The following is a 14,098-nucleotide window of genomic DNA, read 5'->3' as shown; positions in this document are numbered from 1 at the left end:
TACAACGATAAAGTCACGTTTATACAGGTGCTTGTATATTGTGAGCCCACGATATGAGAACTTTTACATGGATGTCAACAGCATGGATCTGCACAGGAAGGCTTGAAGATTGCGATAACAAATTATTTAACGAGATCTCCACTTAGGCCTGTGATGTCCAATGCAAGTGTGTGCGCGCTCGTGTGTGTAAATTATTGTGGGAACAAATTTCATTTCGGGTGCTGGGGATGAAGATCGAGGGAGCCGTCGACGCTTTGTTCAACCACAAACTAATATCCGTTTTCAACTAATGTGTTCCGCCAAAACTGGGCGGAACATCAAATTTAGTCACGACGCGAATTTAAAAGATCCGGACCTAATTTTAACTGATGACTACCCTTAAAATAGCCCCAGCTGTCCCTCGGTTAATAACAATTCAGTTCATTAACGGAACACGATTCTTTTTCCCCTCTCCTCTGTGTTTAGTCTGCTCTGCTCAGCTTTACTCCCTTCTGCTCAGTAGGGCCGCATCCAATTCCTTTGTTTAAGCATCTACAATTTTTATATTTAAACTTTTCTGCAGTGTGATGTTAATATACAAATAAAGTCTGATTTGATTTTGATTTGATTTGATTTGGAATCACATGTTCATCTGGTCTCAATGAAGAAGCATTCACGAAGGAACTAGAAAAATACTCTTTGCAATGAATTTCATTTTCTCCACTGTAACGGATTCTATGCACTTTACCTCCGACGACTTTGTATTATCCGGAAAAAAATCTCAAGCTGACCGCAATAATAATAAAAAAAAAACAACACTCCATTGGACAAAAATATTACATAATACAAGCATCACCACACTCGTAGCCCAACAGTTTCAACTTGTACAAGTGGTGGTAAAAGAGTAGAAGCTCGCTAAAGGTTGCAAGTGGGGCTTTGACGTGTTGGATGAGGGTTTCAAAGGGTTATGTTAGGGTTGAAGGTGTCTAAACCCAGGTGGATGAAGTAGAGGTGTGGGTAAACAACTTAAGAGACCCACTTCTCAGTCCGTAGGGGCCCTTACGGGGTCCAAGAACTCTTGCAAGCTGTGGTGCTACCGCGGTGTAGACTAAATGCGCCCTTATAGCTGACCCCTCCCTCACCCGGAATAGCAAATATGAGCCGTGTTGTATAGTGCTTACACTTCTCTCTCTTTCTTTCACTTGATGTAGACTTTGGCATGACCACTTTTCTAGTGCATTCATTTTACACACTTAACCATATATTCGGCACGATATTGTTTGTCTTGTTTGTCACGATATTGTTTAGTGACTATTTGCCCCTCTAACAGTCTGAATTGGAAAAATTACATCAACATCCACTCGTGTTAAGAAGATAGTAGTAGTTGTTGTTGCTATTATTACTAGTATTATTAGTTCGTGTTAACATTGAACTCGCGGGGCACCTAAATTTAGTAGGTTGCTTTGGCAGGAAAGTGCTTTAACCTCGACATAATTTCGCACGTTGAGGGGAGAGGGAAGGGGGAGCAAGCCGGAATACCTGAGAAAATCTCCCATGTACAACCCTGCAAGTAAGTGTTACATGCAGAGAATGTCCCAAGACGAGATCTGAATCCAGGGCCTCTCAAGTTAATGTCTTAATCACTACGCAGGGCTCCCCTGTAAATAACTTAGAAAAATAGAGAATTTGAGGGTGTGTAGAGAAATCGCTCTACCCAGTATAGCTGGCTTTAAAAAAAAAATTCTTTTATCGATCACCCAAAGTGGTTTATGATCTATAAAATAAAATAACAACACATATTTGTCTGATTTAGGATCTAAATTTTATCTTAAACGCAAACATAGTGATACTACTCAATCCATCTTGTCATTATAAGGGCTTGACGGCCATCAAGAGATATCAATAATTTGTAGTCTAGATCGAAGACAAAGGCCTGCTGTGACAGTGATGATGACCTATTGTTGAATAAGGTGATATACCTTTTGTAAACGAGGCTAGGTATTTTAAACTGTTCCTTCATGTTCATACATTCTCTCGGAGCTGGACTTTGGGGGTGGCAAGTGGGGCGACACACCCAGTCCTCATTATTGGGCATAAAAAAAGACATGTACAAGAAGTCTGGAGTCGTCTGTCACGTACATGTCACATATATCGTCTTTTTTAAACATAGTTTTGCCTAATTAATGACAGGTCTGAGAATCTAAATCAAGATTTATTGTAAGACTTTGATCACGCCATATCACTGCGATCATTCCAAAGCACCGCTGATTTCAGTGTACCGAACCATGCACCACCTCCAACAATACTCCTAACGTATGTTTTGTGATCTTATCGTTACATCGATGCAATGATTCAGCATGACTAGAACAGGTTTCACAACATCGACACGCCACCACACGCGAACCGGAACCTACAGAAAATAGTTGAAACCAGAATCCTGCACTTCAAGTCTAATATATTGTTGACATGGTCGTATCATCATATTTGCTTAAGACAAGCAGAAATAAAATGGATAACAGTAACTGTTCTCGCAGAGGTAGCTTTAGCCAGATGTTGCATCTTGGGAAGAACGTCAGCTTGCGCTAGACTTAAAATAGATTATGATGTAAGATATATACGAAGGGGAAACAGGTGGTCGATCATTTGTGTTTAAGCCGATCAGGACCTCTGTCTTTTGCCGAAAATAAATATATGGAAAAATCTCTTCTCAAAACAATGACACAAGACTTAACAGCTTATTATACGTAAAAGGTATCCGTTCTCAAATATACTCGTACTCACACCTACATGTATATACATTGTATATCGAAACGAGGTATATACATATAATTATTCTATACCAGGGGTGGGCAAAGTTCGGCCCGTGGGTCGTTGGACCGGCCCATCTGCCAAACTGTAAAGTGTTGCTGTTTTTTTTTTTTTTTTCTTGTATTCAGCCTAGGTTAATTGGACTGAAAATTAATTTATCAAGTCGAACAGCGCTAGAAATCGACAGTTCGTAACATTCTAACAAAGACAAGCTACAAAGATAACAAATAACACGGCTGACATATGTGATGCAGTCTCTAAGAAAGGCTGGTTTTAAAGTTTTAATATGAGGGAATTCAAACACCTTCATTTTATACAATAAATTCGGTTATAAGTGAGCTCCATCATTCCTTCCCGCCGCATAGCTTAGAATTTTGAGATCTGACGTTTTCCACAAGAATAACAAAGATAGTAAAGTTCATGTCACGCTGACTTGTGTCCCTCTCTCACATCCGGACGATGAATGGAAAGGGTGTGTTTAGACGAGTGCGCTCGCTCTCGTTGTTGTAAGAGTGACGTAGTGCAAGTGGACTGACTCGCTAACTAAACACTGTAGTCGGACCACTGGTTAGTCACGGTTCCAAGACCCAATCAGTCTGTTCCTCTCTGTTGTTTCAGAGAGGTGGACGGAAATCTCCAAGAAATGTTTTAGCTAAAATTCTCGCCCTTATTCCTCCGGTGTGCTATCTTATCCAGTTGGAGTTTTAGCTCCATCGACTGCGTACCCGACTTAGCCGACTTTGGAATCCGCAAAAGATCATGATCATCCCTTAAGTGTGTTCTCTACGGTGTGTTTTTCAATTCCGAATAAGATAGCATATCGGTCTCATCATTTGTAATTACCAACTGCCATGTTCTCATTCATTCAGATCAGGACAAACGTAAGACATCTCAATTCGTGTACACACTTTAATTATGTGTGCAAATTCAAATAAATGGTTTTATTTACAGTATTCACAGAATAAAAACTACTTACTAACAAATTACTTCTGTGCAAAACCTAATCCCACACTACTTAGTACTAATCTAAATCCCCTTAACTTCCACATAAAGTAAAGCACATGAATCAGATGCTTGGTCAGATGCAGTCGGGGAGCGATCGAGTGAGCTTACTACATTGAACTTAACAAGGTTTCTAAAAGGGGGAGAGGATGGATGTTGTGTCTGTGACACCTTGTGGGAGCTGTTTTCGGAATCCAGAACATCGATTCTGTGCAGGACCTGCTTTACGTTTAGATGTAAGAAATGAAGTCAAAATTCGGTAATGCTTCACCTACTGCAGGGTCATTTCAACTCTTTTACCACGACTCTAGCAGGACGAGGCGGACCCCTCTATCTCAAATGCAGAGTACACGTGGAAAGAATAAATTAAAGACTACACATGTTAAAACCTAACAAAGTCATGCAGGAGGTGGATGGTGTTCATAAGGTTGCTAATTAGCCAGTCAGAACCCGCTTAGCAAAGCCCCGGATTTGCTTACTTCCTCTGGGCTAATAGGTGTAATCGCCAAAATCAGACGAACAATGCAAACAAAGCAATGAGGAAAAATTAGGTTTGGTAAGAAATACCTCAATAAATCAGAAAAAGCTATTTCTTTTGTACAATTATTTCCTAATAAGCAGTTTGAGGAGCAAAAGGAGTCTGTAAGCAGAGTATATTCCTCTGTAAGCATTTACACACATAAAAACGTCTTAATAAAAATAGCATATAACAGTTTCCTGAAGATTAATGTACAAAAATGCACCAATGAAACTAAAGACCAAAAGAGCAGCTACCAGTTCTAGTTCAGTGAATTCCCTCAATATTATTTATCCCTAAAATCCCTAAATCTTTGCCTATCGTCTTGGCCTTCTGCTGTACAATCCCAACTTTTATGTTGGCAATTGCCAATAATGATGAATTTATATAAAATGCGTTACAGTGTATCTCTAAACAGGTTGAGGAAGAAGTTCCTGTAGGGCAATCTCAAGACGTCCCCAGAACGAGGCTGCAGCATCTGGATGGTCTCGCCACTGAATGTACGTGTTAGTCTTCAGTACCGCCATCATCACGCTCGTCAGATCACGTGACAAAATGTCCTCCAAACACACGATGATCAGGTTATCTTCATTTTCCATAACGTGACGGAGACAAAACGCCAGCTCGAACTGACACCAGTGACTGCGAGCAAAGTTAGTGGAGAACACCATCAGAATCTTCTTGCTGTCGTTGACGCTGTCCACGATGTTGTCGACGATGTTCTTGCCTGGAATAAAGTCACGTTGATGCACACACAGCCGCAATCCCAGTCGCTGCTCCACTTCCGGCATCAGTCTCGTCTGCACCCACCGCAAGTCTTCCTCGGCGTACGACACAAAGACGTCATAGTTGTACACGTGATCCTGCAGACGTCTCCTTCTCTCGCCAGACCTGTCTCGAAATGTCTCGTACAGAACGAGACGAATGTGCCAGCGGTAACGGTACAGCGAGGATAACAACGTGAGAACAAAGCTGATTACTCCCACGCTGGCTATAATGAATTTGTAGACATCAGTAGTCATCAGACACGCCTGATCAGGTAAGTAGAATGACATGACTGTCACGTTCTGTCTATCAGAGCACACGTATTTGCCTTGTGACTTAGCAAATACCGAAGGCTGCGTCACCATCCAGTCACGGAACCACCTTAGTTCACAATTGCAAGAGAACAGATTGTCGCTAAGGTCGAGAGATTTTAGTCTTGCAATGGTGTTGTTGTCGAAAGTCGATCGTGTTATTTGACTCAAACGGTTGGCATGCAAAATTAACTCCTCCAGATTGTTTTTGTCAAACACGCCATCCGGAAGTGTGTGTATTTGGTTTCCGTACAGGTGTAGTCTCTGTAAATTTCTAAACTTAGAGAACGTGTTGAGCGTCACTTGTTGCACAAAAGAATTACCCATGAACAAGCCAACCAGCTTCGTCATGTGTCCAAACACCTGCAGGAATCGTTCGTCGTCCACATCGCTAAAGTCATTATCATTCAGTGCAAGATTCCTTATTCTGGGACAACCAATGAAACTGTCAGCATGAACACTTTCGTCTCTGAATTTTATACCATTGTACATCAAAGATATTCTTTGTAGTGAAGTATTATTGAAAGCATTTTTCTGTATTTGATGTATATGTTGTGCCATCGACTTCAAATAGAGTTCTACCAAACTAGGAAACTTTAGGCTATTGAACATATCAGTGTACAAAGAGTCAAAGCGATTTCCACTGAGCTGCAGCATTGTCAGTTTGGGTAAGCAGATCGGTGTCCTGAGAGCGTAGATAAGGTTGTTTTTGAGAAACAGGTTCGTCAACCTCGGGAAATAGGAAGTCCCATTTGGACTACATGTTTCAGGAAACTCCTCAATGGCGTTATCAGGAATAATTAGATTTTCAAGCCTATTCATGAAATCGGATTGTATGGTCGAAATAGAATTGGAAGAAAGACCGATGCTTTCGAGACTCACCAACGGCTTCAAAGCTGTAAAATTCAAGAATCCCAGATTATTCTCATGCCAGTACATATACTTTAGTCGAGGTAAGGGGAATCTGTAGAAGAGATCGGTCGGTAGAGGTCCCAGTGATGCGTGCGAAACATCAAGCCGCTCTAGGGTCTGGACAAACAAAACAGACTGTAGAGCCTGGTAGTCAAGGTGGTCATTGTAGTGTAGAAACAAATCTCGCAGTTGCTTCAGAGGACGAAACGCTTGCGGGTGGATGTAGCGCAGTCCGTTATCCCCGAGGTCAAGAAAAAAAATGTCGGTAAGATTATAGAAGAAGTCTGCCTTGTCAATGGTTGTAAGGTTGTTGTACGTAAAATTTAAAAATCGTACGTAATTCGGAAGTTTGGGAACAAACTTGAGCGCTCCATAATTCTGTGAACAGTCGGCTTCATCATTACTACACTTGCACTTGTGCTCAAAACAGAAGACAGAATCCCCAGTCGTCGTGGGAACAGAGTTGAGTTTGAGGTGAGTGTGTTGAAAGTCTGGGTCCTCATCACGTAAAGCACCACAATGTAGGATTACCACCAAGGCTAGAATCACTGAATACAACATGTTGTAGGACTTTACAGAGTACTGGACAAGAGACGGTCTGACGCTTGTTGGCAGTAAGCTCTATTCCTTTTGAAGTGACGCTTGAGAGGAGCTTAAGCCTCGCTGTAGTAGACTGAATGTTCTGGTTGCTACTGTATCAACCGGTGAAGTGACAGCACACATATCTGTTACACAGTGAGGGTAAGGACACCTCGCCATGTGATATTCCCGGTAGCAAGAAAACATAGGCCCGCTGAATACCACACACACCAGACACTATATTCAGCTCACAAACTTAGGTATGCTGCTGACGTATTTCTATGTATGAAACGTTCCTATATACCTATAGAGCAATGTCGACAAAGGACTTGAGTGGAGAATGCTGCGAAATATGTTTCTTACAGGATTGGACATTGGAGTTAGGAGTCATGAAAGAGACAAGTGCAAAATATTGTATTCTTTCACACTTTGAGGAGTATTGAGATATTCAAAAGCCGATTAGCCGGGTAATGTAAATGCTATAATTTATAATAAATAGTCTGTTTTATAATATCGAAACTGTATCTATAAACATACCTATTTCATGACACACACACACACACACTTTTATTTAATATCTCATAGATGTATACATAAGTTCATGCATACGCACTGAGTCATTTTAAGTGGTTCATGCATTCACTCTATTTCTCTGTCGCCCTCACTTCCTTGTTGCTTGTGTAGGACATTTAGGTCAGACGATATCTAGGTCACTGTATATACACTAAACTTCACCAAAGCAGAAGCGTAAGTGAATTTCAAGAGCAAGCAGAAAAAGTAAGTCTTAAGAAACTTTCAAGAAAGACAGGCCTGAAGTAATATGTGCCTTTGGAGTCACACAGTTGTAGCTAATTACAAACTTTTATCACAAGAGATAGATGTGGGAATAATAATAATAATGTTGAAAAATTTGTAAAGCACGTACTCACTCTCCTAAGAAGTATGCTTTAGCACTTAAGAACAAGAACGAAACATGGGCAGCATACGAAGGACAGGAAAACAAGCAAATAACATATGAATTAGAAAAGAATAAACAACCGTACTAAACGAAGAATAAAATCAATTACAGAAAACACAAAGAGGAAACAAATAACAAGAACAAGAACTGAGAGTAACATGATATTGCAAAAGGAATGATGTGAAAAAGGACTAGCATTATGGGAAAGGTTGTTAGAAGTAATGTTTTCGGAAGAGGTGCGTTTTCAGTGCATGTTTAAAGGATTAAAAGTGAACTTTTGATGAGCGTAGACCACAACAAAGACGAAATGAACGGTACAAATAAGAAGTTTAATCGCATCTAGATGAAAATGAGAAAAAAAAATGTTTGGAGAAATACACACGCACACGCAAGAAAATAGAGGACAACCCCACGCAAAAGAAAAGTAGTAACAAGAGATGCTAGTAAGGGAGCTAATAATAATAAAATGCTCGCACACCCTGCGGCTCAGAGTTGTTGCCCCTGAAGCCTTCAGGCCTGACATTAGATGTGGAACACCGTTTATTCTGTTCACACTGTCTCCTTCAATTTCTGTGTCCTCTCAGCGTCTCAGGATGATGCCCGAAGGGACGAAACGCTGTGGGGTTCGCTTTTTTGTCTCCCAGGGGCTGAAACCAGGGAGGGGCCATGAACACCGAACCCCCATTGTTACAACAAGCAGCAGACTCAGCATCAAGCAGACGACGCGTGACGTAGCATGGGCATGACGTCAGGCGTTGCTACAGTCAACGAAAAAAGACCTCGACCTCCCCCAATCAGCGAACAAGATAAAAATAGCCTGGACTATCATAGAAATATGTCCGTGAACATATCACATGCGTTGGAGAACGCCCATGTATGATTCTGTGCTGTCAAACTTATATTGTTTGTTATTAAATATTTGCATCCACGATTAACGTCTCACTTCCACAGTTTGTGCACACTTTGGAGAACAATAGCTCCTCCTCCTCTAAACATCAACCGGTGTGACCTCAGTCACAAGGTCTTATTCTAAAATGTGTCTCGTTATTGTCTCCTCAGACACCTCTGCTGCGCATGTCTATCGTGCACCTACCCAAAATGTACCCGTATGGGTGTAAGATACAAAGCGCTGTCTGTGGATCTGCTAGAAAAATGAGTTGTCAAAAAATAGATTATGTTGTCGACTAAAACTGCTTAGAGTCGAACCCCAATACAGAATATCAAGATAAGACCTAAGTTGTTCAAATTTGTTTATAACAATTAATTATAATAACGACAAAGAGGCAAGCCCTCATGTTTTCCACAAGAATAACAAGGAAAGTCAAGTTCCTGTAACATTGACTTGTTTCCTCTCTCACACCCGGACGATAAGTGGAAAGGGTGTGTTTAGACGAGTTCTCTAGCTTTCGTTGTTGTAAGCGTGACGAGGTGTCAGTGGACTGTCCCGCTAACTAAACACTGTAGTCGGACCACTGGTTAGTCACGGTGCCTAGAGCCAGTTAGTCTGTTCGTCTTTGTTGTTCCAGAGAAGTGGACGCAAATCTCCAAGAAAAGGTTTAGCTAAGGTTCTTGCCTTTATTCCTCGGGCGTGCTATCCATCCAACTGGGATTTTTGTTCTTATCCACTGCACACCCGATTAGCCGACATTAAAATCCGCAAAAGATCATGATCATCCCTGAAGTGTGTTTTCTGAGGTGTGTTGTTTAATTCCGAATAAGATAGCATCTCAGTCTCATCATGTGTAATTCCTATATTCAACTGCCATATTCTCATTCATTCAGATCGGGACAAACGTAAGACATCAAAATTCGTGTGAACACTGATGTGTGTAAATTTAAATGGTTTTATTTACAGAATAAAAACTACTTTCTAACTAATAACTTCTGTACAAAACCTAATCCCACACTAATGAGTACTAATCTAACTCCCTGTAACTTCCACATGAACATAAAATAAAGCATAAACATCAGCAGCTTGTTCAGCAGCCGGGCAGCCTGTGAGTTTAGTCCATCGAACTTAACAAAGGTTTCTAAAGGGTGGATGTTGCGTCTGTGACACTTTGTGAGAGCTGCCATCCTGTAAAAGTAGTTTTTACGACAATCAATTATCTCTCTTGGACACAGGATGTACGTCAGTGTGTCCATGTGTGTCCATGTGTTAGAGCTGCCATCCAGTAGAACTAGGAGTCTCCATGACAAATAGTTGTCTCACGCACACCAACTGTAAATATCTGGACCTGCACTAGCAGCGACTTTGTTTCCGGATCCAAGAAAATCAACAGTGCAGGACCTAATTCTAGTTTAAATGTGAAATCTAGTGAAAATTTGGTAATACTTCAAATCACTCCAGGGTCATTTCAACTCTTTTACCACCACTCTAGCACGACGGGGCGGTCCCCTCTATCCCTTCCCTTCCACACCCAGTCTGCATACACACCAAGGTCGCGAGTACACACACATTTTTGCAAGAGGCAGCCATATTTTGCACGTACTCTAAATAAAGTTAGTAATTATAGTTTTTCGAATTATTTTGAACCTTCGCTAGCATTGTTTACAATAATTGCCAAGAAAAGCGTTTCTCTAACAATGAAATCATAAAAAATTATTTTAGAGAAAAGAATGTAAGAAAAATACAAAGCAAACGTGGAAAGAATAAATTAAAGACTGCACATGTCAAAATCTCACATAGCCATGCAAGAGGTGGATGGTGTAAATGTCCGTCGTTGTCATAAGGTTGTTAATTAGCCAGTCAGAACCAGCTTAACAAAGCCCCGGACAAGCTTACTCACTCTGAGCTGTGAGGTGTAATCAAAGGAATCACACGTATATTGAAAATAAAGCAATAAGAAAAAAATGAGATTTAAAGACAAAGACGCCAATAAAGCCAGAAAACCTGTTGGTAGAACACTGTTTTCTTCATGCAATTATTTCCATCAGAAGTTTAAGGGGACCGGCTTTATGTTTATATATAGAGAGATATTGAGGAAGAGAAAGAGAGAAAACAAAAAGTGAAAAAAAAGAAGAATTAGAGAGATGGAGAGGAAGAGAGAAAATAAAAAACAGAAAAAATGAAAAAGCCAATTTGCTAGTAAGCAGAAGGATTATGTAAGCGGAGTACATTCATCTGTATGAATTTACACACAATATCGCGTCTTGCTAAACATAGCATACAACATTTTCCAGAAAATTAATGTACAAAAATGCATCAATGAAACTAAAGAATAAAAAGGGAGCAACAATGTGAAGACATAAATACATTCCAGACTCGTTCTCTCGCTACCAGTTCTAGTTCAGTGAATTTTCTCAATATTATTTATCCCTCAAATCCACTAATTTTGCCTCTTGTTTTGTCCATCCGCTGCACACTCCCACCTGTTGTGTTGGCAATGGCCGATAATGATTGTGATCTCTGACTACTTCGGCAAAAACATGCCTGAAACAGATGTTGGCAAGATAACTAGTCTAGAGTGTTTATATATATAAGTACCGCTGAAGTTTCACTTTCTTCTTCAACATGTGGTTAGCAACGAGGACAAGTCGTTAAAGCGAAAAAGTAGTTTCTATAAAATGTGGATTGCAACAAGGACAAGTCGTTCAAATAAAGAGGCAATTTCTCTCAAATGCGTTACAGTGTATCGCTAAGCAGGTCTAGGAAGAATTTCCTGCAGGGCAATCTCAAGACGTCCCCAGAACGAGGCTGCAGCATCTGGCTGGTTTTGCCACTGAATGTACGTGTTAGTCTTCAGTACCGCCATCATCACGCTCGTCAGATCACGTGACAAAATGTCCTCCAAACACACGATGATCAGGTTATCTTCATTTTCCATAACGTGACGGAGACAGAACGCCAGCTCGAACTGACACCAGTGACTGCGAGCAAAGTTAGTGGAGAACACCATCAGAATCTTCTTGCTGTCGTTGATGCTGTCCACGATGTTGTCGACGATGTTCTTGCCCGCAAGGAAGTCACGTTGATGCACACACAGCCGCAATCCCAGTCGCTGCTCCACTTCCGGCATCAGTCTCGTCTGCACCCACCGCAAGTCTTCCGCGGCGTACGACACAAAGACGTCATAGTTGTACACCTGATCCTGCAGACGTCTCCTTCTCTCGCCAGACCTGTCTCGAAATGTCTCGTACAGAACGAGACGAATGTGCCAGCGGTAGCGATACAGCGAGGATAACAACGTGAGAACAAAGCTGATTACTCCCACGCTGGCTATAATGAATTTGTAGACATCAGTAGTCATCAGACACGCCTGATCAGGTAAGTAGAATGACATGACTGTCACGTTCTGTCTATCAGAGCACACGTATTTGCCTTGTGACTTAGCAAATACCGAAGGCTGCGTTACCATCCAGTCACGGAACCACCTTAGTTCACAAGAGCAAGAGAACAGATTGTCGCTAAGGTCGAGAGATTTTAGTCTTGCAATGGTGTTGTTGTCGAAAGTCGATGGTGATATTTCACTCAAACGGTTGGCACGCAAAATTAACTCCTCCAGATTGTTTTTATCAAACACGCCATTCGGAAGTGTGTGTAATTCGTTTCCGTACAGGTGTAGTCTCTGTAAATTTCTAAACTTAGAGAACGTGTTGAGCGTCACTTGTTGCACAAAAGAATTACCCATGAACAAGCCAACCAGCTTCGTCAAGTGTCCAAACAGCTGCAGGAATCGTTTGTCGTCCACATCGCTAAAGTCATTATCATTCAGTGCAAGATTTCTGATTTTGGGACAACCAATGAAACTGTCAGCATGAACACTTTCGTCTCTGAATTTTATACCATTGTACAGCAATGATATTCTTTCGAGTGAAGTATTATTGAAAGCATTTTTCTGTATTTCGTGTATACGTTCTGCCATCGACTTCAAATAGAGTTCTACCAAACTGGGAAACGTTTGGCTATTGAACATATCAGTGTACAAAGAGTCAAAGCGATTTCCACTGAGCTGCAGCATTGTCAGTTTGGGTAAGCAGATCGGTGTCGTGAGAGTGTGGATAAGGTTGTCTTTGAGAAACAGGTTCGTCAACCTCGGGAAATAGGAAGTCCCATTAGGACTACATGTTACTGGAAACTCGTCTATAGCGTTATTAACAATAACTAGCTTTTCAAGCCTACACATGAAATCGGATTGTATGGTCGAAATAGAATTGACAGAAAGACCGATGCTTTCCAGACTCACCAACGGCTTCAAAACTGTAAAATTCAATGATCTTAGATGATTATTATGCCAGTACATATACTGAAGTCGTGGTAACGGGAATCTGTAGAAGAGATCGGTGGGTAGAGGTCCCAATGATGCGTGAATAACGTCCAACCTCTGTAGGGTCTTGACAAACAAAACAGACTGTAGAGCCTGGTAGTCAAGGTGGACATTGTTGTCTAGAAATAACTGTTGTAATGTCGTAATCAGAGGACGAAACGCTTGCGGGTGGATGTAGCGCAGTCCGTTATCCCCGAGGTCAAGGGACTTAATGTAGGTAACATTATAGAAGAAGTCTGCATTGTCAATGGTTGTAAGGTTGTTGTAGGTAAAATTTAAGAATCGTATATATTCCGGGAGTTTAGGAACAAATGTCAGCGCTCCGTAATTCTGTGAACAGTCGGCTTCTTCGTCGATACACTTGCACTTGTCCTCAAAACAGAAGACGGAATCGTCGAACGTGGGAACAGAGACATTTCTGGAGAGCGTGAAGAGTGTTTGCTCCAAGTCCAGGTCCTGCTTCACATGTAATGCACCACAGTGTAGGATGACCACCAAGGTTGGAATCAGTGAGGACAACATGTTGCAAGACTTTACAAAGTACAATGGCAGAGATATCATGTGTCTTTTAGTGTCGAGTTAACTCTGATAGACACGCCTTGGTACCTTCTTATTTACATCTGTCAACTCGCTAGAGTAAAACAGAATTTACGAGGAAAAGACCAGGAAGTTTCACAGATTTCTATGTGTGACATTTGACAATTGAACCACGGATGTAATTGAATCTCGGTCTCTTTGCATCAAAGTGATTTAATGTAAAAAAATAACAGACTAACCAAGGTCACACACACACATGTCCATTTACTGTGTCAAAGATGTATACGTGCGTGCGCATCTACGCACTGATTAATTGGAAGCTCTTCGTGCATTCACACTCTATTTCTTTTTCTCACACACTTGTTACTTGTTCAGGTCGTTTAGGTCATCCGATATCTAGTTTACTATATATACACTCAAATTCGCAACAAAAAAAAAAGTTCAAAACAAAGCAGATAAGCTA

At 41.1% G+C, this 14,098-nt stretch overlaps 2 protein-coding genes across 2 annotated transcripts; both read right to left on the bottom strand.

The window, feature by feature from the left end:
- Window positions 1–3,682: 3,682 nt before the first annotated feature.
- Window positions 3,683–7,002, bottom strand: LOC112572627 (toll-like receptor 13). Its single transcript, XM_025252387.1, has one exon. It carries the CDS (start codon window positions 6,853–6,855, stop codon window positions 4,717–4,719), a length of 2,139 nt encoding a protein of 712 aa, XP_025108172.1. The 5' UTR covers window positions 6,856–7,002; the 3' UTR covers window positions 3,683–4,716.
- Window positions 7,003–9,580: 2,578 nt separating this feature from the next.
- Window positions 9,581–13,800, bottom strand: LOC112572738 (toll-like receptor 13). The gene has a single exon (XM_025252572.1). It carries the CDS (start codon window positions 13,657–13,659, stop codon window positions 11,470–11,472), a length of 2,190 nt encoding a protein of 729 aa, XP_025108357.1. The 5' UTR covers window positions 13,660–13,800; the 3' UTR covers window positions 9,581–11,469.
- Window positions 13,801–14,098: the final 298 nt, after the last annotated feature.

Source organism: Pomacea canaliculata, linkage group LG9 (assembly GCF_003073045.1).
Source record: "Pomacea canaliculata isolate SZHN2017 linkage group LG9, ASM307304v1, whole genome shotgun sequence".
NCBI lineage: Eukaryota > Metazoa > Mollusca > Gastropoda > Architaenioglossa > Ampullariidae > Pomacea > Pomacea canaliculata.
The sequence above is the reverse complement of the archived record's forward strand: the minus strand, read 5'-3'. Positions and strand labels throughout refer to the sequence as shown.